The sequence below is a fragment of the Apis cerana genome, linkage group LG2 (assembly GCF_029169275.1).
Source record: "Apis cerana isolate GH-2021 linkage group LG2, AcerK_1.0, whole genome shotgun sequence".
Lineage (NCBI taxonomy): Eukaryota > Metazoa > Arthropoda > Insecta > Hymenoptera > Apidae > Apis > Apis cerana.
In genome coordinates, this window is record NC_083853.1 from 14,007,378 (window position 1) to 14,030,527 (window position 23,150).

Genomic DNA, 23,150 nt, shown 5'->3' on the forward strand with positions numbered 1-23,150 from the left:
CGGGGGGGGAGAGGTTAAAGGCGTCACCTCCTCCTTTGCTCAATGAGATATTGCCTGCCGCGGATACATCGCGTATACCGCAACCTTCTCGCGCGCTTCCTCTCTCCTCTCCGCCTGTTTTCGCCTTCGTCCACGCGCCACCGTGGACGCTTCCCTTCCCCTTCGCTCTCCCCCTCGCCGTTCCTCCACCCGGGGGGACGGATGGAATCGATACGCCTCGATCCTCGTTTCTTCTAGACGACAGAGTGTCTAGAATCGGGAGAGGATTCCTGTGCGGGAGAGGGGAGGGCGATAGCCGCGGACACGGTCGGCCGGTCGATAAGAAGGATCGTGAAAATCGCGGCGAAAGTTGGCGAAAACTTTTTTGTCGGACGGAAACGGAAGGTGGCGAACGAAATCCGAGGTGGTGAAACGGTTGCAGGGTCGGGGAGCGGGGGGAGGGTGAAGGGAGAGGGAGGGTAGGCAGGCATGGGCCGGCAATAATACGCGAGAAATCGTGAATTAGTGAGCGTCTTTTTGACCGAGCGGACAGAGGAAAGGAGTGGCCGATGATTTCTCGCCCAATTAGAGTCGACCGGGCTATAAACTTCTCCGCGGATAAGATAGGACCTCGGGTTTTCTGTGTTCCGTGGCCGGGCAGAAGGGGGGCCCGTAATGTCCCGCTTCAGCCCGGAAGCCTTCCAGGTCGCATATAGACCGGGAATCCGTGCTCGGGTGGGAAAAAGAGAGGGCGCCCTCGTTCGTGCGAGACAAGGAAACTCGAGAGGGTGCGAGGGGGAGAAGACCGAGGGAGAAGAGCGTACCTGAGCATTGGGACGGAGCTAATTGGCTCGTCCACTGACCATTGAATCCGCCGTCCCGGTATCGTCTTCGATCCACGGAGCACGTATACGTGGCAACGTTTCAGGACGATCAATTAAACGGAAATGGCCGGGAGATATCCCACGAGAAACAGACGTTCTCGCACGTCTCGAGATTCGCCCCGAAACCGTTTCACCGGTTCCCGATCTTCCAACCCAGGACGACGCCCTCGTCCTACACCTATATATGTATATGTACGTACGTGTATATATATATATATATATATACACACACGCACGCACACACGCGCGTACACATTCCACTTTCCACGCGAGAAAAAATGCTTCGCTGGAAAATTTTTCCTCCGCCAAACTATCGCGACTACTCTGGTTCCTCGAGCCAAACGAATTACGACCAGCGAATTCGTTCGATCTTCATTTTTTCGCGTAATCGGTCGGTTTCTCCCACGTACGTAGCGGTCAGTGGTAGCTTCGAAGCGAAGCTTCTCTTTCCCTCTTTTTCTCTCGTTGGCCGGCCTCGCGTGCAACCTGCGTGTACTTACTTACTTGCTTACTCGCTACGTGGCTCGATCGCGGCCGTGTTTGCGTGTGCACGTAGGACCGAGCGAAGTAATGGCGCAGAAGCCGACTCCTACTACTCTTGCGGGCTGAAATGAGTCGACTAGGATGGTGTCGACGTGATGTACAGCGACAGGGTTGATAGCGTTACAAGAGCTACTAACCCTTCCCCTCCCCTTCTCGCTCCCCTCCCGTCGCCCTTTACTTCGCCACCTTCCCTTCGTCGCAACCACCGCCTCCCCCTCCTCCTCCTCCTCCATCTCTTCCACCACCTTCTCCTTCGCCACTTTCGCTTCTTTCTGCTTCTCCGCCTCGACGTGTTCGGACGCATCAGCGTGTAAAGCACGCTCTCGTGGTCAGACCTCGCACTCCCCTTTCCCTTCCCCTCCCCTTACTCCCTTTGTCTTCCTCCCTCCCTCTCTCTCCCTCCCCATCCTCCAAACCGCTCGCACCCTCTCGCTCGATCCGCGCGCGCGCGCGTCTCTCCTCCGCATCTCGTCGTTTACGTGGCTGTACCGAGATTGTGTGTACGTATACCTGTGCGTGCGTGCGTGCGTGCACGTATGTATAAATATATGTATGCACACATAGGGAGCAGAGAAGTCGCGAGACTATCGGGACCACTAACTTATTATCGGGAACCGCCATTAGCATGTTTATAGAAGCGAGCCGTGGACACGCACGAGGCCGTGTCGTGGCGTGCCGACCCGATTCTTTTGTATTTCCGATCAATTAGACGGCGCGCAGCCTGGGACACCTTCTCGGGATACGCCTAGCCCTGGAATGTCTCCTTCTTCGTTTCAACGGCTTGCCTCGCCACCGATTTCAACCCGTGCCGATCTAACCCACGGCGCCCGTCCGTTATCGGCTCGAATAGGTGAACCGGCTCGCCGCGACATCGTCCACCGATATCCACGCCCGATCCAACGGGACGGCCTATTTCTGCGCGAAAGCTCGCGCACAATGGAGTAGGTTGAGTTTATTGGCCGATCGATCGCTCTGGATCGCGCCGCCTAACCGCGCTCCTTTCCTCTCCCTCCCGCCCCTCGCTCTTTTCAACGCACTTTCTCATATGCCAATCCGATAATCGAATTCGCCCAAAGAACGTACGATCTCTCGGAAACATTGTGTACCCGTAACCGAGTCGATCCACGAGCGGTATCTCAAATAGAAAACGATAGCGTGTGTATATATATATATATATATGTTTGTGTGCGTGTTTAGTATGTACGGGTTAAGTAAGTTGGATCGAATGTTTAGCACCGACTCGAATCCGTTCGATTTCTAAACTATCGCATCCAAACGAATCGTTCCACTCGTATCGAAGCACATAATTTCGTATCGAGCGAGCGATAAGCATCTTTGGCGTTCTTTCGAAGAAGAAGAAGAAGAAGAAGGAGGAGAAGAGGCGACAAAGATAGCGGTCGAGCGCCTAATGACCGCGATACCACCGGATTCCCGGATAGAATTCCTCCTATCCGTGCCACGTTTCCACGCGCTCTGCGATCACGAGTCTCGTCACGTCGACTTAACCACCTCTCTCCCTCCTCCTCGCCGCGTTAACGAATTTGTCCTCCGCGCGAGAATCGAGAATTCCTAGAACGGATCATTTGCATCGTGACGGAACGATTTTCGCGATCGACCGTGACTCTCGAGGCGTCCGCCTCGGAACAACGAAAGCGGAAAAATCCATTGTGCCGGAGTTAATCGCCTTTTCATCGATCCTCCCTCCCTCTCTCGACCGAACAAGAAAAAAGACCCGCCTCCTCTTTCGAAACCTCCACCAGAATTTCCAATTCTTCTTCTCCGTCCTCGAAGAGAATCGGTTGTTGAACGCGCACTTTCGAAGAAAAACGTATTCGTGATTTCCATTCGACATCGATCGACGAGCGTGGTGGCGACGGTGGTGGTGGTGGTAATTAGTTGGACAACGTAGGTTCGATCGGATCCGAAGCGTATGCATTATTCGGCGCACGGCCGATGCAAATCGCGGCTATCCCTCACACAGGGTGTCGCGATCGCGCCACCCTTCCGATCTACGCCACACCCTTGCGCCGGCTGACTGATCGCTGTCATACGTATTGCTTCGCGTGACGCGAAATCGAAAATCTCTTCTTCCCCTCTTCTCTGTTGCAAATTCGTTGATCGAGAGGCGTCGAGAATTTATTCCTTCGAATATTCCGCCTAACCTTTTCGATCTTTTCCTAATTAAACCCGAAATCGAGTTTATTATTTTTCAACCGTTGAATCTCGAGCGGCGGGGTTGGAGGCGCGCGAGAAAGCGAGAGGAAATTAAAGGTTCGGTGGAGCGGGAGAGGAAAGGGGAGTTATACAGAGGCACGCGGTAGTAAAGTGGCTATTAGGGATAGCGGGACGCGTCGAATTCGTCGAGTCATCCGAAATTGGATAGCCAAATCGATCTAGGCAGAGCGGATCGAGTGGGAATCGAGTGGAGTTTCGAGATGGAACTCGCGGGGATAATTTCGAGTCGCGTATCGACCAATCCCACTCGTATCCCTCGGAACGGAAAAGAAAAGCGTGACAAAGATCGTCTCGCTCGTTACTCGACGTTAAAACTCAAACTCGATTGCTTTTTGCCGGTAATGGGTATACTCTCGGTAGTCGCGACCATCTCCCTCTTTCTCTTCTCTCTCTCGAGGAGTTGTGTAGTCACCGTGGAGCCATTATCTCGCCAGCAAGTGGGTTTATTAGGAACGCAGCGGGGGTGGCCTCCGGGTAGCACCGACACCACCATTACCGTCATCACCACCACGAGCGCACGAGATCGGGAACAACGACGACACGGCAACACGGTGAATCGGTCAGCCTCGTTACCGGCCTCCTCCTCGTTTTTTCTATCCAACCTCCCCCGTCCAGCGGCCCCCCCTCCCCGCCTCACCTCGCCCATTATTACGAACAATTATTAATGGCCGACGGGCTTTCGCCTCGCTTCTCTTCGCCTTCTCCCTCGGGGAGAGGGAGCCCAAGTGAGAAGCTGTCGGCCGCTACCGGTCAGCCTAGACGCCTCGGCCAATTTGTTCGCCGGCCTACTCGCTTTAAAGCCTTTCGCTGCCGCCTATACTCCACCCTCGATCCGATCGAACAACGCGCCCGAGATCTCTCGGAAAAGGGGGACCGCGATCGGGAAAATCGAAAGGCGAATGCTCGGATCGAATATTCATTCGGAGAGATAATAAGCAAATGATCGAGAAGCCGGCTTCCCTCCACTCGGAAGCTCGAGCGGAGCAAAAGCTGGAGCGCGGCGGTGGTCTCGCAACGCTTCCCCTACGCCCGAGGAGAGGGAGAGTTATCGACAGGTAACGATGTACGCGTGTCGACGCGGAAAAATCGGCGAGCGAGCCGACTTTTTCCCCGCGGCCGCTTCGTCGATCCTTCGCTCTGCCCCCTAAAGCGCGGGGAGAGGGGAGCGGAGCGCGCGGATGGGGAATGAGAAAGCGGAGAAAGGGGCCGGGGAGAGAAAGGGGGGAGAAAAAAAGGAATAGGGAAACGGAGACGCGTCGGGGTGGGTCGGGGAGGCGAGGAGGCTGAAACAGGGCCTGAAAGAAACGGCGGAGAAGGCATTGTTCGGTGGGTCGGAGCCGGGGTCCAACCTTCCCGCTGTGCAACTTATTTGCCACGATTCTCCTCCTCGTGATTTTTACTCTAATTTGTAACGACAGGAACGGAGCACGCGAGCTGCATTCCTACTTTGCCGATCCTTCTCCCTCCTCCTCCTCCTCTTCTCGCCTTTTCTCCGCCGTTCGCCGGATCGAGAGCATCGGGTTCGAGAACAATCTCCTCTCTGCCTATGCTATTCCGAGCGGCGTTGCTCGGTTATACGGCTGTTGGCCGCGTTGCGTTCGGGGGCCCCCGACGAGGAGGAGGAGGGACTACAATGGGCTCCCTATGATTTCGGTAGCGGTGTTTTTTGTCAGCGGCAAACAAGAGGCTGCCATGGTTAGCCTTGATCGATGGATAAACTTAGCTGAGTAAGCCTCCGTTTAATTAATTCTTTAATTACTTTTCGCCGGCCGATCCGCGCCATCGATCTCTTCTCCGATCTCTGATACGGATACCACGCTACGGTAGCGCACGGTCACTAGCACTTTTTAACACCCGTCCGTGTCTATGCGTGTCGGATCGAAGCGCGAGATATCCCGTCATCCCTCTCACCGTCGTCTCGCGATCGTCCACATCCACTTTCTACGCGTACGTACGTGTCCAAGATCTCGCGTTCGAATCCATATTTTAAGGATAACATCGGTTACGCGTGGCGCAAGGTGAGTCTGCCGAGATGAGAGGGAACGAGCCGGCTCGTAAAATTCGACGGGGTAGTCGATCCACGGCTGTTGCTCCACGAGACGCCCCGTTTATTCTCCTCCTCTTCGCGCGTTACGCCGCGTTTTCCCTCCTCTCTCTCTGCTGCGTGACCGAGGTGAAACAATAACGCGAAGACCTCGACGACGCTAATACCGAGAACGAGATTAGCCACGTTAAATGTCGCGAGTTGGCCGCGCACACGCGATAAAAGACGAATTTTACCATTGGCGAGAAAAGGAACGAAACTTGATCCGTTAAAAATTTTCTCGATGGAAAATTTTTGGTGAAAAAGGGGACGAAAAGTCGAGTTGCTCGGCGTTAAAATGATGGAGGCGAACGAGACTGGAAATTCAGCGCGAGAACGTACGAGCCGTTTACGTTTACGGGCGCGTGTTGGCCGATCTCCGGGGCTAAGGAGGCGTTAAGAGGGGCAGCCTCGTAAAATAAGGCGGCGACGTGCTAGATACGAGGCGAACGGCGCATCGTAAAATCAGTCGGTGTCGGTGCAACGGCATAATTCTTCCAGGCTACCTCGGCCCCGTGAATTTTCGCGGGGCCGTTTAACTGCGGGACGAGGAACGAGCCGGCCGTGTTATGCGGATGTAATTGTTGCGAGCAGATGTTCCCATTCGCCATCTTTCTCTCCTCTCTTTCTTCCGTTTCCTCGCGTTTTCCTTCCTTCCTTCCTTCCTTCCTTCCTTTCTCGCCCTCTTTTTCTTCTCTCCTCTCCTCGCGACGATGAAAACGTCAATTCGAAGGGAACACGCGTTCAATTTTCGAGTTAACTCGAGGTCCTCGATCCTCCTCAGAGCGGGGATCGGTCGCACGAATTCGTCCTGGCAAAAGGCACGCAAACTTTTACGCTATGATCTCCCGTTGAAAAGGGAGACGCGTTAAAAGGGACGGGCCTCGTAAAATTAGACGTGGCAAACGTGGAAATTAACCGTCACTTCTCGATCTCGACCCAGTCTCTTTTGGAACAGAGTATAAATTCTGGATGGAAGAGAAATTCCGAAACGGTGGTGGAAGAGAAAAAGAAGAAGGGAAGGAGGGGGGGGAAAGGTTAATCGAACGTTCGATCGCGGGAGCAAATCGTTTGGCGAGCTTAAAGGGCCCCCGGCTTGAAATGAACGGAATGACATTTAAACGTGGTCGAGTTCCACCCGGAATCCGGCATCATAGAGGTAGCCTGCCAGAAAACGAATCATATTTCACGGTTCGAGCGGCGAGAGACGCGACGGGTCCATCGGAGCGCGGAAGGAGGGACGCAGATGTCCGTGAAAAGGTAACGAAGGAAGCGACAGTTTTGATAATCGGTGTGCGTGCCCCGTATAATGCCGACAAGGGGCGTAGGCCGGGATCGGCCGCTCGAGATGCGATAAGACGTTTCTGCTTCTTCTACCCGGGCTCATCGTCGTCTCGATCGCGTCTTATCCCGGTCGGATCTAAACCGACTCTATCCGCGCACGCCAACCGCTCCCTCTCCCTCTCTCTCTCTCTCCCCCCGTTTTCCACGCCGAATCTTTCCTTCCAAAATTTCCAAAGCCTCTCCGTTCCCAAAATTTCCTCCTCCGAGCGGAAGAGGAAAAAGCTGCGAATGAAGAAAGCGAGTAGGAATACGAGTCGACGAGGCGGATTTTTTTCGAAATTCGGACGGATGATGCTCGCATGCACGATGACGTCGGAGAGAAGAGGCATTCCACCTCCCCTCCCCTTCAACCTTCGCGTTCGCCTCGAGTTTGCGTGCCAGTCACCATTGCCAAGTAATTTCTTGCACGCAATTGCCCGCTACTGGAATTGCCTGGTAGGCGACCTCAGTCCGTCAGTCATTTACTTTTTAAATCGAGCCTGCCTGCCTGCCTACCTGCCTACCTACCTACCTACCTCTACCTGCCCGGCTGACTGGCTGGCTGACTGGCTGGCTGCCCGGTTGACGGACTGCCGGCCTCTCCGACACACCACGTAACCGCTCCTCGATACCCGCACACATGCACGCGTGCGTACGTACATGCGCATGTACACACGCACGCAGTTCGATGCCACGCAGAATTTCCCAACGGATCCGAGAGTCGATCCGCGATAAGCATCTTCTGTTTCACGAGAGACGTTTCGCGTCTCCTCTCGGCCGAAAATTATTCCAACGACCCCGAATAATACCGGTTCCAAACCCTCTCGAGAGACTCCTTCTCTCGCCGGCCTCCACACGAGACGGTCCCCTCGCTGCTGCCGCCTCTTGCCCCCCCGCGAGATCAATTACGCCTTATTAATTTTCGTACGCGACACGCGCCCGGAAACCATTTCTCCTCCTTTCCTTCCGCGGACCAGGGGACCAAGTGTCGCGTTATTTATAGTTGACAATTATACAGCGAATCGAACGTCTCGATGTTGGAATAATCGTTAACGCAAAGCAACGCTCGTGCACGAGTCCCAGGGAGTCGAGGAACAGGGAAGCGACGAGCAACGCGACTCTCGTCGTCTATCTTAATCGTCCCTCGTTGTTTCGCGTTTCAAGAGCGTGTGCCGCCGTGGGAACGCGTGGAAATTTTCCAACGCCTTCCTTCCACTGCCCCCGTCGAGATTTCTCTTCTCGAGAGCCAATGGCGCTGTCGTATCGCCGAGCGCGATCGACGGATGCTTTCTTCCAAACGATCCAAATCGATCATCGACGCCCCGAAAATATTCCGCGGAGGGAATCGCGGATAAAATCTGACCGTTTTCTACCCGTTTCCTTGAGAAATCGACGGGACATGTGAAGCATCGTTGACGTGCGCGGGTCTATATACGTGCGTGTGTGTGTGTGTGTGTATAACATTCCCCTCGTGGGGAAAATTCAACCCTTGGCTGAATAAGAAATTGGAGGGGTAACGAAACGGTGGAGATCGGGTTCCAGCGATAATCGAAATCGTTTTTTCCGAGGCGAGTGATCTGATTTTCTTCCTTTGCGATTCTTTATTTTCTCGAAAACTTTCGATAAACCGAAGACAATCGTGACTCGTTCCAATCGAAATCAATTCGTTAAGACGAATTGGAATCGATGTAACGAATGGAGGAAAAGATAACGCGATGGAAATATTCGCGTAAAAATCCTGCAAGTTTGTCGAGAAAGGTTATATAAAGGTTATATAAAGCGCTTGACTACGATCTTAACTTATGTCTATAACAATTTTTCAACTATTATATTTATATGAATTTAAAGAATAATCGTCAGAAACGAATCTATCCTCGATTATTCTAATTGTTACGTAATTAATCCGCTCGATGAGCAACGAGAGCGGAGAAGGATCGCGAGGAGGGTGAGCAGCAACGAAGAGGAAAGGGATTCGCGATTCTAACGAGACACGCCGTGAAGATCGTGCGAAGAAATTTCTCCGGTTAATTAATCGGCGGGCAGAAACTGGTTGGAATGGGTGAAAGATCGGAACGGTCTGGTATTCGTTTGGAAGTGTGATAAGGAGAAAAATTTCTAGCGCGACACAACGCTCCGCTCGACTAACCATTTGTCACGGTTTAACGTCTCCACGAGGCAGCCTCTTATCGCGCGACGCGACGACCATTTTATTACTTTTGCTGCGAACACGGGATGGCGCCACGGGTCGTTCCGATTGTTTAAGAAAATTGTTGTCGTTGAGAGAAAGGACAAACGTTGGATTAAACTGCGATTCCCCTTCTCGTACTGTTATCGATACCACCGTCAAAAAAATATATCGAAGACGTTAACCGAAGGTGAATGAACATCATTTTTTGATGACTTAAATATCCGGGACGATATTTCGTTGGCGCAACTGCGTGGAAAATTTAAGTCGATATTTTACTCCATCGATAAAAAATATCGTTTAATCTTTCTTGAACTACCACATTATTTTCTTTTTGTTTTTTATTCAATTTTAACTTGTTTTTAACAACAATGTAAAAATATACACGCGCTCTGTCGATGTTTCGTTAATCGCGAAAAGTTATCGGCGAAGGTTATCGAAATGAAAATGAAAACAATGTTTATAATAAATAGGGAATCGAAACTCGTTGGCGTGAAGATCGACGTTGGTTGCCGTTTGTTTCTATCTTTCCTTCGTAATAAAAACGTTGACGATCGAAGATCGAGGATCAAGATTATGCGTGATTCGATTCGCGTGACCCCCAAAACGATGAGCTACTGGAATACAGTGTTCGTGGTGCTTTTGGTTCATTTGATTTTCGTCAGCGGTTGGCCCTTCTCAAATGTCACTCAAATCAACTCGAACAATCGGACGATTATTACATCAAATATTTATTCTATAATAAATCATGCAATAATAAATATGAATGAAATGTGCAACCCAGAAGAACAATTGGATTATCTTGGCAAATGTAAAAAAAAATATAAAAATGAATTCATATCATACAATTCCTTGATCGATAATAGTAACGTAAATAATACAAAGAATATCGCGCGATAACAGTTTTGTCATCGATACTCAACGTACCGATAAGATACGTCATGCTTTTTCCACGCCAGTGTGCAAGCAAAAATGCATCATCGAAGATAGAGTCAAAACAAATCCTTTCGTCAATTCTTGGAAATAGGTACGCGAAGCTAGTGACTAGCAAAACGACGAAACGATGATATCATCGGGTCGATGAAAAAATTCTCGGTCATTGCGATTAATCGTTTTGCAAGAGTGTCGATAACGTTGTGCGCGCCAAAGATCGGATTGTAATTGGAAACTCTTTACCGTGTGGAATAAACTTGGCAAAGAGGCTCGTCGTCGTAGAGAGACAAATTTCACGTCGTCCTGATCATGAAATTGTGGTGGATCGTATCGGTGGCAGTGTCGTTCCTGTCCTTGTGCGCGATCCAAGTGGCTGGTTTGCCGCGAAGAACCGTCGCAGAGGCTACTTCGATGAACGTTTCGTCGGACGCGAAATCGTCGAACGAATTCGAGAAGAAATTCGTGCCGTTTAATGCGAAACAACACAACAACAACAACACAAACGACACAAAGAACCTTTACATGGGGGCCTTCATCAATGTGCCGGTCAATTGTCCATCGGACAAAGTGAAGGTCGGGAATCGCTGCAGGGCTTTCTTTTAAGTAAGTTGAAATTCTATCTCATTTTAAATACACGCGTCTGAGAAAGAAAACGGAAAGAGAGATCATTCACGGTTAGGTAATTGTAATCAGAGTGTATCGTCGAGGATATTCGTTTGATATTCGTTCCTTTTTCGTTCTTTTGTAATTGTAACGGAGAAAAAGAGAGAGAGAGAAAGAGAGAGAGAAATAGAAATAAAAACGAGAGGACCGATAGAATTGTCATGATAAACGACTACAGACGACTACGATTGTTCTTTCGAAAAGATGGAAATCGTTCACGAATTAACAAGGGAATGATAAATGATATCGTAATTTTTTAATCCCTGTTCGAATTGTTGATTACAAGTACGTCGTTCGTAATAATAATAATAATCATAACCGCCATTCAATGTCGAGACTTGTAATAAATTTTACGCAACCCGACGATAGATCATCGTCTAACTATTACCCTTCTGTTTCTACAGGATTCTTCTTCTTTCTTGAGCGTGAAGTCGATAATGCGAACGAGAATGCGAGCGTTATCTAAATCGAGTAATGTAGCAATACTGAATGAAAGATTCGAAACAATTTTGAATGAAACGAAGAGATAAATCAAAGATCGAGTATTGCAAAGAAATGTTAACGTTGGATAAAGATAAATCTCAGTTTCGAAAAACGAAATTATTAACACGGATATAGAGTAGATTTAAGGTTTGATATATATTTTTTTTTTATTCTCTAAATACGTTTCTTTAATTACATTTTTTTTTTTAATCAAAGATTAAGACGCATCGTAATTTCGAAAGAAAAATTATCTCTGATCACGCGGCAAGAGCGAGTCTAGAGAAGGAGAGCAAACAATGGGAGGAGGACAGAGATAGGATAAAAATATGGAAATCAGCGCCATCTCTAGAGTGTCGCAAATGAAACATAAATAAAGAAAGTAAATAGTAGGGGAAGGATAAAGATAGAGTGAGAATTGAAAACTAGCGCCATCTTTTGAGTATTTTCGGATAGATGTCTTTAACATCGAACAGATGGCGCTATTATTCGATTCTTATTCCGTTATGTTCTACCTTAGGTTGACGTATTTGGCATTCGAGAGATGGCGCTGATGGTCAATTCTTGTTCTATCTTTATCCTCTTCCTACTATTTTTTGTCCTTTTTTTCTGTTTCATTGGCGGCACTCTGAAGATGGCGCTGATTTCACCATTTTCATTCTATCTCTGTCTTTCTTCTATTATTTGCTTTCCTTGTTTATGTTTGCTCTACAGAATTTAATTAATGCGCTCAAGAAACGACTCAAAATATCTAACAATTGTAAATTGGTAAAAAAAAAGGCAAAAAAAAAAAAAATAAAGATAAGAAATATTTCCAACAACTTGAATATAATTTTAACGATAAAATGTTTTCATCAGCTTTTTGACTTAACGTATAAAAGTAAATGAGTTGCATTAGATAAATGAATTGCAATTTTCTGTTAAAAACTTATACTTTTATAAATATTCAATATAATTACAAATATCCGCATAGTTTTATAGTATTAAATGTAATATTATTATAATTTTTTCTAAAGAATTTATAACAAAATATTTATCAATAAATTATAATCTAATATATAAAATTTATCATGATGTGTTTTTATTTGACGATTCCATTTACTGATCAAATTATTAAAGGCAAATAAATACATTAATGAATATATTAACGCAACGCGGATATATTACCTTCGAAAAATATTCATTACACGCTAATGATTAATTTACGAATTATCTCGAAAATATCGTACATAATTATCAAATACAAACCGCATTATGAGTGATCAGGATATGAATTGTAACCGCAAATTAGTGCGAATAATGCGTAAAAAAAGGAAGGGGGAATCACGGTAAAAGTAATATATTGCGCGCATTTCTCATCAGTCCTTTACATCAGTCTTCAACTGTTCGTCTTCACGATAATTTTGTGTAAAACGATAAAATTTAACGAGCAATAATCTATCAAAATCATTCGTAATTTATGCGTGACGCGATGGCGCCGTTACGTCTCGTTTTATTCGTCTTGTTTTTCTGCATTTTCGTCACCATGCACGAATCCAGACCTCTGACATTTCCACAAAGGAAGAAATGTCCACCAGGATACGGATACATTCGCAACATGGGCTGCAGGAAACTCATATTCGGTCAAACATAAAACGGTAAAATATTTTTTAAAGAAAAAAAAAAAAACTTTCTTCGACGTCGTTTCCAATTTCTTCCATTATTTTCATTCTGTTGCAGTAAAATCTGGATAATAAGAAACTTTTCAAAGTTCTGAAATGATTGAATTCAAAGCACGAGAACATCTATTCTTTACATCGTATATTCGGATATTGTGAATCTAATTTTCATTTATAATTTAACAGACGATGAAATAAATCACAATTTATCGATAAAAAGTTTATGCCTGTCTTTTTCCTTTCTTTTGTTCTTTCAATCGTTGCTCGTCAATTGTAACGTACAAACGTAATGCCATGCGATCGCATTTACGTTCAAATTCCCCGCGAATTCGAGATGAGAGGCGCGCGAGTATCGATGTATCGCGATTCATCTTACATCGGTGAGAAAATGGCTGCTCCTTCGGTTTCGATCCTTCTTCGATAGGAAAAACAAATTTTCCTTCGCGAAAGAATTGATTACACGTAACAGGTTAAAATCGAGAGAATCTGATCGTGATTTTAGAATGAAAAAAATGAAAATTTATTACAATTCGATTGCGAGAATATATCGTTAGATAACCTATTTTTCAAGCGATTCAACGAATACAAGAATTTTCGTTCTAAGTCTGAACCAAAAAAAAAAATATAAAAAAGAGTTGCATTTCGACGGAGAGAGAGAAAAAGAGAAAGAGAGAGATAAAGATGAAGTTAGAATTTGAAAAAAAAAAAGATTGGACGAAAAAGTTGATCCATCTTACCACAGCACGTTGCGGCACAACATCGTTATCCTCGTCAAACGAGTTTAACGTAACACCTTGAAGGATTGTTACGTTATGGAGGGCAATCCGTGAATAGTGCGATCTAGCATGCAAATTTATACACCCACGCTTGTTCCAATCAGCCCCGGCAATCACGAAAATTTGAGCTACTAACCCGCATACCGACGAACGGATTCACCGTCATATCAGAATCGTAGCGCACAACATACCGTTGCACAATAAACCGTCTCTTATCATCGATCATAACGATACCGTGGGACGAGGGAATGTAAGAAGGAATATAAGAAAGAAAATAAAAAAGACATATACAATTTTTTCCGCCACGCGGAGAGATAGTGAAACGACATTTATGACATTTATGACATTTATCATCGAGCGATAATCGATCGGTGGTCACAAAACGAAAATGACACTACTATCGGTGTATTGCAACCGAGCCGTACGTGCGATTCATGATCCGTGTACGTGTGCCGGTGCGCTTGCGCGCGTTCGTATGTGTGCGGCCGAGAAATACGCGCGGAGACGTATTCGCTTCGGCAGTCGATCGCGGCGCGAGCACAGTCGAACCTGCTCAGGTGCGACTTTCCTTCCGTTTTCCTCGTGCATCGAGTGCGACACGCGAAACACGTCGGATCGGTAAACACGATTGTGCGCGATTACCGATTTCCTCGCCACGAATTTACCGCCACGACTGGACCAACTGCTCGGCGATCATCTGGCCACGTGTTACGTTTCCAGAGTGGCAGCGCGGTGAATATTTTATGAGCGGAGGACAGGATAGAACTCGACTCGATTCCGATCCCCTTTTCCTTTATTGACGGTGGAGCACGGAGGCCAGACATGCCGTACTCGATCTACAAACGATCTAGAACGTTTCTCCGCTTCGCGATTTGTTCGTTCTCGATTTGTGGACTGGTGATGGCTCAACTGGATACCAGATACTCCGACCAAAGGATAGTGTTCCCCGATCGGGGCGACCCGAGGGCGAAAGAAACGGCGAGTCCTGCGTCGGAGGGTGGGCCGAGTGCAGCAGGCGAATCGTTGGTAAATCGATGGCATCATTTTCATCCGAACGCGTATTGCACGTATTATTTCGCGAACGGTACGGGAAGAGTCTGGTTCACGGAGCCGCGTTGCAACACTCCCACGTTTTCACTCTGATAAATAGCGCAATTACGTTATCCCGCGTAGCATTGTTAAAGAGAGCGTACGTGACAGACGCGACAGCGGTAAAAATTTGAAGGAAAAAATTGATCCGACAGTCTCGTGTGCGAAAAAAGGAAAAAGATATCTTTATAACTTTGGCATCACGTGTTTTTATCTTTTATTTTTATTTCTATCTTTATTTTTCTTTTCCACTTTTTTACAACTTGCTCACTGTTGTTCAACGATACATTTATTTCGCTCGCCGTTCCACCTATCGCTCGTTTCGTGTGAAATTTAAAATTCTGCCAATAGGCGATAACGATTTCCGCGAATTTGTCACGAATAAAAAAAAATAGCGGCGAATTACGCGTTCGTCCGCCGCAAATTATGCGGAAATCCTTCTCGATTTTGTTCTCGCCGTAATACCGTGTCCCCCTTTTTTTCTATTATCATCACCGGTGTTAACGTAAGCGATAAACGGAAACGTGGCGGCAATTCCTTTCGTCGACGATAGATGACGATTGTTATTACGAAATCCTGTGCGTGAACGGGAGTATCGAGACCGTTTTTTCCCCGCAAAAGATACGAAGGTCGTGTATACCACTAATGTCAAGGATATATTAGAAGCGGTATAGAGGCGGCAGGCGAGATCGAGACAGAAAAGTGAAAACCTCGCGGTACACGACACACTTAGAATTCTTGTCGCAATACCTGTGATTCGTTATGTAGATAATTGATTACCAACGACCAACAACCGTCCGTGCGAATACCTACTCGATTACTTCGTCAACTTTTTTTTTTTTTCGTAATTTTATCAAAACGATTCAACAATTTTTCATCAATCGGTGTTTATAGATACGAGGAATGTGCACGAGCTGGACGATAGGTATTTATTTATTTATAGGTTCTATCTAATTCGTGACGAGAAGAAGAAAAGAGAAATTCAGGTTAGGAACGGTTAGGAAATAACGGCGCGCGCAGCGTTATCGTTGCAAGCTGAGAACCATCCTTTCGGTGCGATCGAGGATGGATAAACATTATTTCGCGAAGATAATATTTGTTTGGTCACGAAACGATCATTGTGTGCGCGTATATTTCATTATCGCAATAGGGTTATACGATCGAGCGCGAAGTCAGGAGTGTAACAGACGACCTTACAATGCCGGCGATTAAATTCTTGAGAAGCGTCGAGAGGACGTTCTTGGAAAGTACAATGTCTCGGGACATCGCGTTTCTCATTTATGCAAATTGTGCAACGTGCGTAATACGTTTATTAAAATGCTCGCCGTACCGTTATCGATTCACTCCGCGCTCCTTTTCGCAAGTATTTCAGCTGGTAAAAAGATGGTAAAGAACTCATCGATACGGAACGATAAATATCGCTCGAAATTATCATCGATGAGATTTATGATATCTGGCCACGTCACCGCCGCTCAGACGTTCGAAAGGGAAAACTTTGAACGGCGTCTATCGGGAACCGCTCGCGTTAACACCGAGGATGCTTCCTAAAAATCGGTTCGGTTTGCTGATTTTTTTCACCGCGATACCAGCTTGTTTAAAACCTGTTCCAGATGGAATGGTGAACGTGTGAGAGGTCGAAGAACGCAGAGTTATACGCGTTATACACCTTCGTGTTCAACGTTTCGTGCGATTCGGCTTTAAAAATATTTTTTAACAATATTTTAATATTCGTGAAAGTATCGATTTCTTCGACGACTTGAGATCCTGTGATTATTGCTTCATTCACGAGAATGTCCGTGATCGAAATCGATGATTCATTGATAAGATATTATCGGAAATACCCCGATAATTACGTCTAAAATTGTTCTATTCAATTTTTTTTTTCAAATTATCGTGTTTTCTTACTAATTAATTCGATTGATAAAGCGATTGATAACGTCACACTGAAATAAAAAGATCTTGACGTATTTTCTTCTGGAATAATGCGTTATGTTATTATCCAATTAGTTTTTCTTTCGATTCGCATCCCTTGATATGCATGACAATTGCGTTGGAAATTCCAAGAAAAAAAAACGAAACAAGAACTGGTTAATATGTTTTTTTAAAAGTTGTTTCCGTTTAACAATCACGTAGATATACAATAACAATACCATACCTGCAGAAATGACAATTTTTTTCTTTTTTTCTTTTTCTTATTTTATGAAAACATTCTCATTTTTATTATCGATTTTATTGACTTTATTATCAATCGAACTATTGATTAATCGAGATAACGATAAATAAATGAAGATAATTTTACGACACGGAGGAAAATCAAAATAATTTTCTATCCGATTCCATCTTGCGTTTCCTTTATCCAAAATTCGTGTTATTTTCAGAAATCGCTACAATTAGCCAAGAAAATCGATTCCATTAATTCGATCGACGATTTTCTTAAATTAGTCAAAGGTGTGCCGCAAGATGTTGCTTTCTTCTCTTCGAGCAGTAAGTATGATCTTAAATAACTTATTAACAGGAATTATGGATCTATAGAAAGGAATAGTACGTAAGAAAAACCGGTTGACTCGTGATATTGCGAAAAACAAATATATTGTTACACGACCTTGTAAATTGCACTTTATTATTAAAAGAAAACAAAAATTACAAAACTGTGCTTAAAAAACGAAAAAGAAAACACTGTGAAGCATATTGTAAGTATGGTTGACTTCGTAAATCTTTGAATGTTTGAAGAACAAATTATTACCAGTATTAAATCAATTGTAATAGATGCAAATATTGTTCGGTTAGATAAACATCTTAAAGTTTATAATATCTTCTACCAATTTCATTGTTCAAACTTGATTATCAGGGAACGTGAGATCAGCATTCAATTGATCGCACAATAAAAAATATACTTAACATAAGTATTTCATAAATTTCATAAAATCGAGTAACGTTATGGACTCGTTATTGGAAAAATTTAACTCGAAAAAAAATTTTAAATAAAAAAGAAATTAAAAAAAAAAAAACATGATTTTCGCATGAATTTTCTGGAAAAATATCAGATGATACAACAATTTTCTTACGCTTGGAATTTCTCGCATCCCTGTTATTACTTTTTCAAAAATTTTATTTTTTTAAATTCTTGCAAAGCTCGTTCTCGCTATCCTCGTATATTATCAGATGAATCTGATAATTATAAAGGAACATTTTCTTTTTCTTATCGTTATTCGCGTTGACCCCTGGCTTCTCAAAAACTAATTTTTTTTCCACGTAATAAGGATTGAATAACTTACAGGGTTCTTTTTCCAAATTTTTTATGAAATCTTTGAGATCTTGGAAGAAATCGGTGTTCTTCAAAAAGCCACCGAAATTGTCCGTATTCGGAATTAATCTATCGCTAATTTGATTGATTTCCTCCAAAGTGGGCAGTCTGATTGTAGAGCGTCCAAATCGTACCCTATCTTTTTCTGTATTTTTTTTATTCGATGATAATTTCAAGGTTGGATGTTCAGTGCTGTACGCAATTTGTAATTTACACGGTCGTTTCCAAGTGTGCACACTAGACATAGGCACGGAATACGCATTGCAAATATCTATGGTACGATTAAACAAAATATCTGTTATGTTCATTGTGCTGTTCAATCTAGCTATTCCTAATGAAAAATTAAAATTCGAATCATACAAAAGATTGCGAAGGGAATTTAAAAGGGAATTGAAAGAATGTATTTCTTGCCTCGTTTCCAGTATCTCCGCGAGAATTCCATCTCGCCGTAAGCCTCTATGTATTTAGGTGTGCTCAACCCAACGACAACGTTTTCATCTCCTGGACCATTCTCTCTCTTGATAGCTTTGATGGTTGGTGCCATTTCCTCTTCCAATTTTATCCTATTAATGCTCTCCTCGATCTCTTCTGTGCTTGACGTCGAGATCTCAAGCTTAAAAAGATTGAAAAGATCACCCTCGCTCAAATCGTAAGACGCGTCATTCATTGCGCTGATTTCCTTCGCATCGATTTCATTTTGATTAACATTGGTTACGTCACAATTCGATGACGTTTCCACTTCTCGATGGAACGACTCGACCCTCGCCTCGTTATTATCATCGACGAAATCTTTTTTTACAAATTCTTGATTTTGACGACAATACGATCGAAACTTTAAAAGTCTACGTGAAAAATCTAACGTTAACATTCTCTTTCCTCGTTCCACGAAATTTTTCTATAATTTCGTTTTATATTATATCTTACCGTTTCAATTTTTTCTTTTTGTAATTGATGTTGGTTGTCGGTACGATGTAGGAGTATATATGTCTCGAATCGTGAGATTCCATAAAGGCAGACACGTTTTTTCTACCTTCGACTATCCATCCAAACCAATCGAGGATCACATCCTCCGAAAGATAATTGTGTATACCGTCGGCGAGACCATCGGCCAAAGCGAAGTAACTATTCGCAACTGAAATTGCTTGTACAAAATTTTCCATTGTTCTCAATTATCTGAAAAAGTAGGATAAACTTATGGCAAAATGTTTCCAAGAAATGCTATTTTTTTTCTTACATCAAACCACAAAAACCACATTGAACTAGACATAATGGGAATTCGAGGAAAAAAAGGGAAATCCTCTGACTAATTCAAGTTGTCACTGAACGGGATCTTCTTCCAGGTAGAATGGGAGAAACTGAACGTTCGAATGCCGAGCGACCAAATCGAGCTTCGTGTATGCCTGAATTACAAACAGTTCCTCTATTAGAAAATGAGCCATCTGTTATTTATTATCCAACTTGCACACGGGTCAAAAGATGCGGAGGCTGTTGTAGTCACTCGTTACTCTCTTGTCAACCAACGGCTACGGAAATTCGAAATTTCGAGGTAAGTCACATTTGATTGAATATTATCGAAGAATATATATGTATATACATATATATATATGTTATTCCAACTAATCACGTTATTAATTAATATTTAAAGATTTTTGTGACAGTTCTTGAATCCGGTGATGGATTAAAGTATCAAGGCAAACGTATTGTACCGATAGAGGAGCACACGCAATGCACGTGTGACTGCAAAATAAAGGAGACGGTAATTTGAGAACAGTCGATAATTGAGATCTTCCTTTTTAAACTGTATAAGTATAAGTATAAGTCGGTTCGTAATCTGCAAATCTTAATGTATAATTTGCGATGAATTAGCAGCAATGAATTTTTATTGTGATAATTTAATTAGTTTAAATCGAAGAATTTGGAAATTTCAATTTTCAAAATGGTTAAATTTTTATAACGATATTTTTTTCAGGACTGTAACAAGAAACAGTCTTATATACCGGAGGAATGTACATGTACGTGCAACAACGTCGATGAACAGAAAAAGTGTAATGAAAGCAATATGAAAATGTGGCATCCAGATCTTTGTAGTTGTTTTTGCAGAGAAGTACAGGAGTGTTCAACTGGTTTTTATTTCGACCAAAATTCATGCAGGTGTGAACGGAACAACAAGGATTTCTAATACGGGAATAACATCTTTTCTTCCTTGCTGCATTTCTATTATCTTGTATATCTTGTAAGCTATGCATGACGCATCCAATCTTTTTTTTTTTGTTTTTTAATATTTTATCTTTTCTTTTTTTTTTTTTAATATTTTATTTTTATCGCTTATATCGCATGAATTATATTTTCTTTATATTCAGCTTATTTTCTTTATATTCACTATTGCATTAAATCAAATTTTCTTCACTAACATTTTTTTTTAAATGCTTTGCTTACTTTTATATTTTACTCGAATGATATAATTAAAACAATTAAAATAATAATACTATTTTCTCATACATGAATTCATGAATGCACACTGTGTGTTTATTAACAAAATATAAATTTTCCATTATGAAAATAATATATTATCTTAAACTCTGAGTATTTAAAAATATTTTAGATGCCTGCAAGTATCACTATCTAGAACATGGTTTACATCCACAAAAGGTTCTGATTATAGATTCGGACAAACACAAAGACCGGATAATGTACCACCGGTAATAATTGCCCTAGATTCAGATGATCCTAGAAGAAAACCTAAACCAGATCCAGAATAAGAATCAGATTGGTGATTTATAGGTTAAATTTTAAAACAATTTACTTTTTTATCTTTGTGCCATTTTGTTATATATAAAAGTATTGATATTATTTATGTATTAATATTAATATTAATATTAGTTACTGCAAAATAAGTGATGTATTTTTATATATCAAAAAATATTGTAATATAAGGAAATACAATTATTTAATATAAATTATTTGTATATAATTTTTTAATCCTTATTTATAAAAAGTATTTTATTAATTTTTTTCATTTTAAAAACATATACAATTATTAATCTTATTCTATGTTTCTTTAAACTATTTTGTACGTTTTGTCAAATATAAATACATTAAATATACAATTATTGATCTTATTATTAATTTTATTCTATATTTGTTTGTTTTAAATTACTGTGTATTTCATTTAAGGTTGAATCCTGCCTTTTTTTAGCATTTTGGGAATATAAAACCACTGCTTTATTAACTCTCAAAACAGCTCTGTATCTTTCACTTATAGATGAGATTGATTCAGATATTTCCCCTAAAATATTGTACAACAAATTATATAAGTTATTATATGAATAAATGCAATAATTATTTAAAATTATATACATAACCTCACTTTTATCTGATACATAATCAATTTAAAAAATTTAATAAAGATAAAAAGTTTGTAAAATTTATTTAAAAAAAATATTTAATATATTAAAATATTATCAAATAAATAATTTTACTTGTAAAAAACATTTACTTACTAATATAAGATGTAATATCTGTTATAGTTGATTCTTTTGTAACTTTTTGACGTTTTATTAATTGTTCCATTGTTATAATATAATTACAATTTATTTTATTACGTTTTCTTTTATAGTTACAGTTATAATTAGGTGCAATACAACAAACAAATATTCTTTTTCAGGAATGTTTATAGCTAAATGGCGCGAAGAATACTAAATCAGTCGATCATATCTACTGTAATAATGTACACACAAAACATATGAAATAAAAATGTTATTTGAATTTAAAATTCATTTATGGGTATAACAAGAAACATAAAATACTATTATAATTCGTTTTACAATAAAATTTGCAATATTACCTGTTTGATTATCCTTGTACAGTAAATTATAAATATAAAATTTTTCTTTATTCTTTTATATCTTAAAGATCTCGAGACAATCTTTGTACTCAATGTGACATTTAACGGATTTCTTAAAAGATTTTTGTAAAATATTTACTTTCATGTCAATATTATTTTTTGTATACAAAAAATGTTATCAACAATTGAATTGATGCTACTGTATACTATATTTAACTGCCATCTGTTCGATAAAATTGAAACATTGTCCTTTCATTCATGTACTATAGATGACGCCACATACACGATATAACTAAAATAATCAAATTTTTTTACAAAAATGAATTATTAATAAGTTAAATATCAATAACTATTAACGACGTATCGTATACGTCTATTTATATTTACATTTTTAATCTAAATACTAATGGTAAATCTCTCGATTTATTTCGTTTTAATATTTGATATTACGTACACAATTAACAAAAATTATCATTCTGAATTTTCAGTTGTAATATTTCATTACAAATCTGTAAATTCATATATTTTTCTCCAATTGGAAATCGAATTAATGAACTTCAACAAATAATCATTAAGATAATTTTGTGATTAAAATTTTTAAAATTATATTGTGCATACAAATTTTATTTTTATTTTATTTTTATCTATTTTTATTGCATATAACTTATTTACCATTTATAATTGATTATGCCAAGAAAGAAAATTCAATATACAATGTTTATTGAAATGTATACATTAATTTCATGGAAATTGTGTATATTTCGACAATCCAAATAAATTAAACGACTTATATAGTATGAAAATAAATAGATCGATCAAGGAATAGTGAGAATTATATTTTATCAAAATCGTGGAGATCGCGCGAACAATTTAATCAGAAAGAGCGCCATGGAGAAAAGCTCCGCGGGTAATGTTGCACGTCGAGTTATATGTTCACGCGTATATTGGACGAAAGGAGAAAGAACTGAACCGAGTAGACGAGGCGCCGTTTTTTTTTGCGCCACCCGTTATAATTACTGGGGCCTTGTCACTTTTGCCGAGGCGCGGACCGCAGTGAAGTATCTCGTTCGTGCGTCGCCCCGTAGCACGGTCGACCTGCAAGGTTGGCGGCTACCTCAAAGCAATCGCTTCGCTTACTCAACGAGCAAGCAAAGGAAGTGCAAGAGTAAAA

At 42.0% G+C, this 23,150-nt stretch overlaps 2 protein-coding genes across 3 annotated transcripts; one reads left to right on the plus strand and one right to left on the minus strand.

Moving 5' to 3' along the window:
* Window positions 1–11,470: 11,470 nt before the first annotated feature.
* On the minus strand, window positions 11,471–19,445 carry LOC108002853 (uncharacterized). Of its 2 annotated transcripts, XR_009828863.1 has the most exons (4): window positions 19,060–19,445; window positions 18,547–18,977; window positions 13,704–18,466; window positions 11,471–13,405 (listed from the first exon to the last, which is right to left on the minus strand). XR_009828863.1 is itself a non-coding variant. In XM_062071517.1 (3 exons), the coding sequence occupies exons 1-3, from the start codon at window positions 19,293–19,295 to the stop codon at window positions 17,940–17,942; spliced, it is 1,194 nt and encodes a 397-aa protein (XP_061927501.1). In that variant the 5' UTR covers window positions 19,296–19,445; the 3' UTR covers window positions 11,471–17,939. The 2 variants fall into 2 exon arrangements, 1 of the variants encoding a protein (XP_061927501.1); XM_062071517.1 differs by having other exon boundaries at window positions 11,471–18,466.
* LOC108002854 (vascular endothelial growth factor A, long form) lies at window positions 14,565–21,092 on the plus strand. The gene is made up of 6 exons (XM_017064793.3): window positions 14,565–14,768; window positions 17,210–17,315; window positions 19,476–19,681; window positions 19,781–19,891; window positions 20,105–20,286; window positions 20,738–21,092. Exons 1-6 carry the CDS (start codon window positions 14,565–14,567, stop codon window positions 20,892–20,894), a joined length of 966 nt encoding a protein of 321 aa, XP_016920282.2. The 3' UTR covers window positions 20,895–21,092.
* The last annotated feature ends 2,058 nt before the right edge of the window (window positions 21,093–23,150 follow it).

What these genes read in the sequence shown, in the direction of transcription:
- LOC108002853 (XM_062071517.1), bottom strand. Translation starts at nt 19,295, where the DNA reads ATGGAAAATTTTGTACAAGCAATTTCAGTTGCGAATAGTTACTTCGCT. An exon ending in AAAAAGAAAAAATTGAAACG is followed by an intron (nt 18,978 to 19,059) that starts GTAAGATATAAT and finishes TTTTTCACGTAG; the next exon opens with ACTTTTAAAGTTTCGATCGT. An exon ending in GCGGAGATACTGGAAACGAG is followed by an intron (nt 18,467 to 18,546) that starts GCAAGAAATACA and finishes ATTTTTCATTAG; the next exon opens with GAATAGCTAGATTGAACAGC.
- LOC108002854 (XM_017064793.3), top strand. Translation starts at nt 14,565, where the DNA reads ATGCCGTACTCGATCTACAAACGATCTAGAACGTTTCTCCGCTTCGCG. An exon ending in GTGCAGCAGGCGAATCGTTG is followed by an intron (nt 14,769 to 17,209) that starts GTAAATCGATGG and finishes TGTTATTTTCAG; the next exon opens with AAATCGCTACAATTAGCCAA. An exon ending in CGGAAATTCGAAATTTCGAG is followed by an intron (nt 19,682 to 19,780) that starts GTAAGTCACATT and finishes TAATATTTAAAG; the next exon opens with ATTTTTGTGACAGTTCTTGA.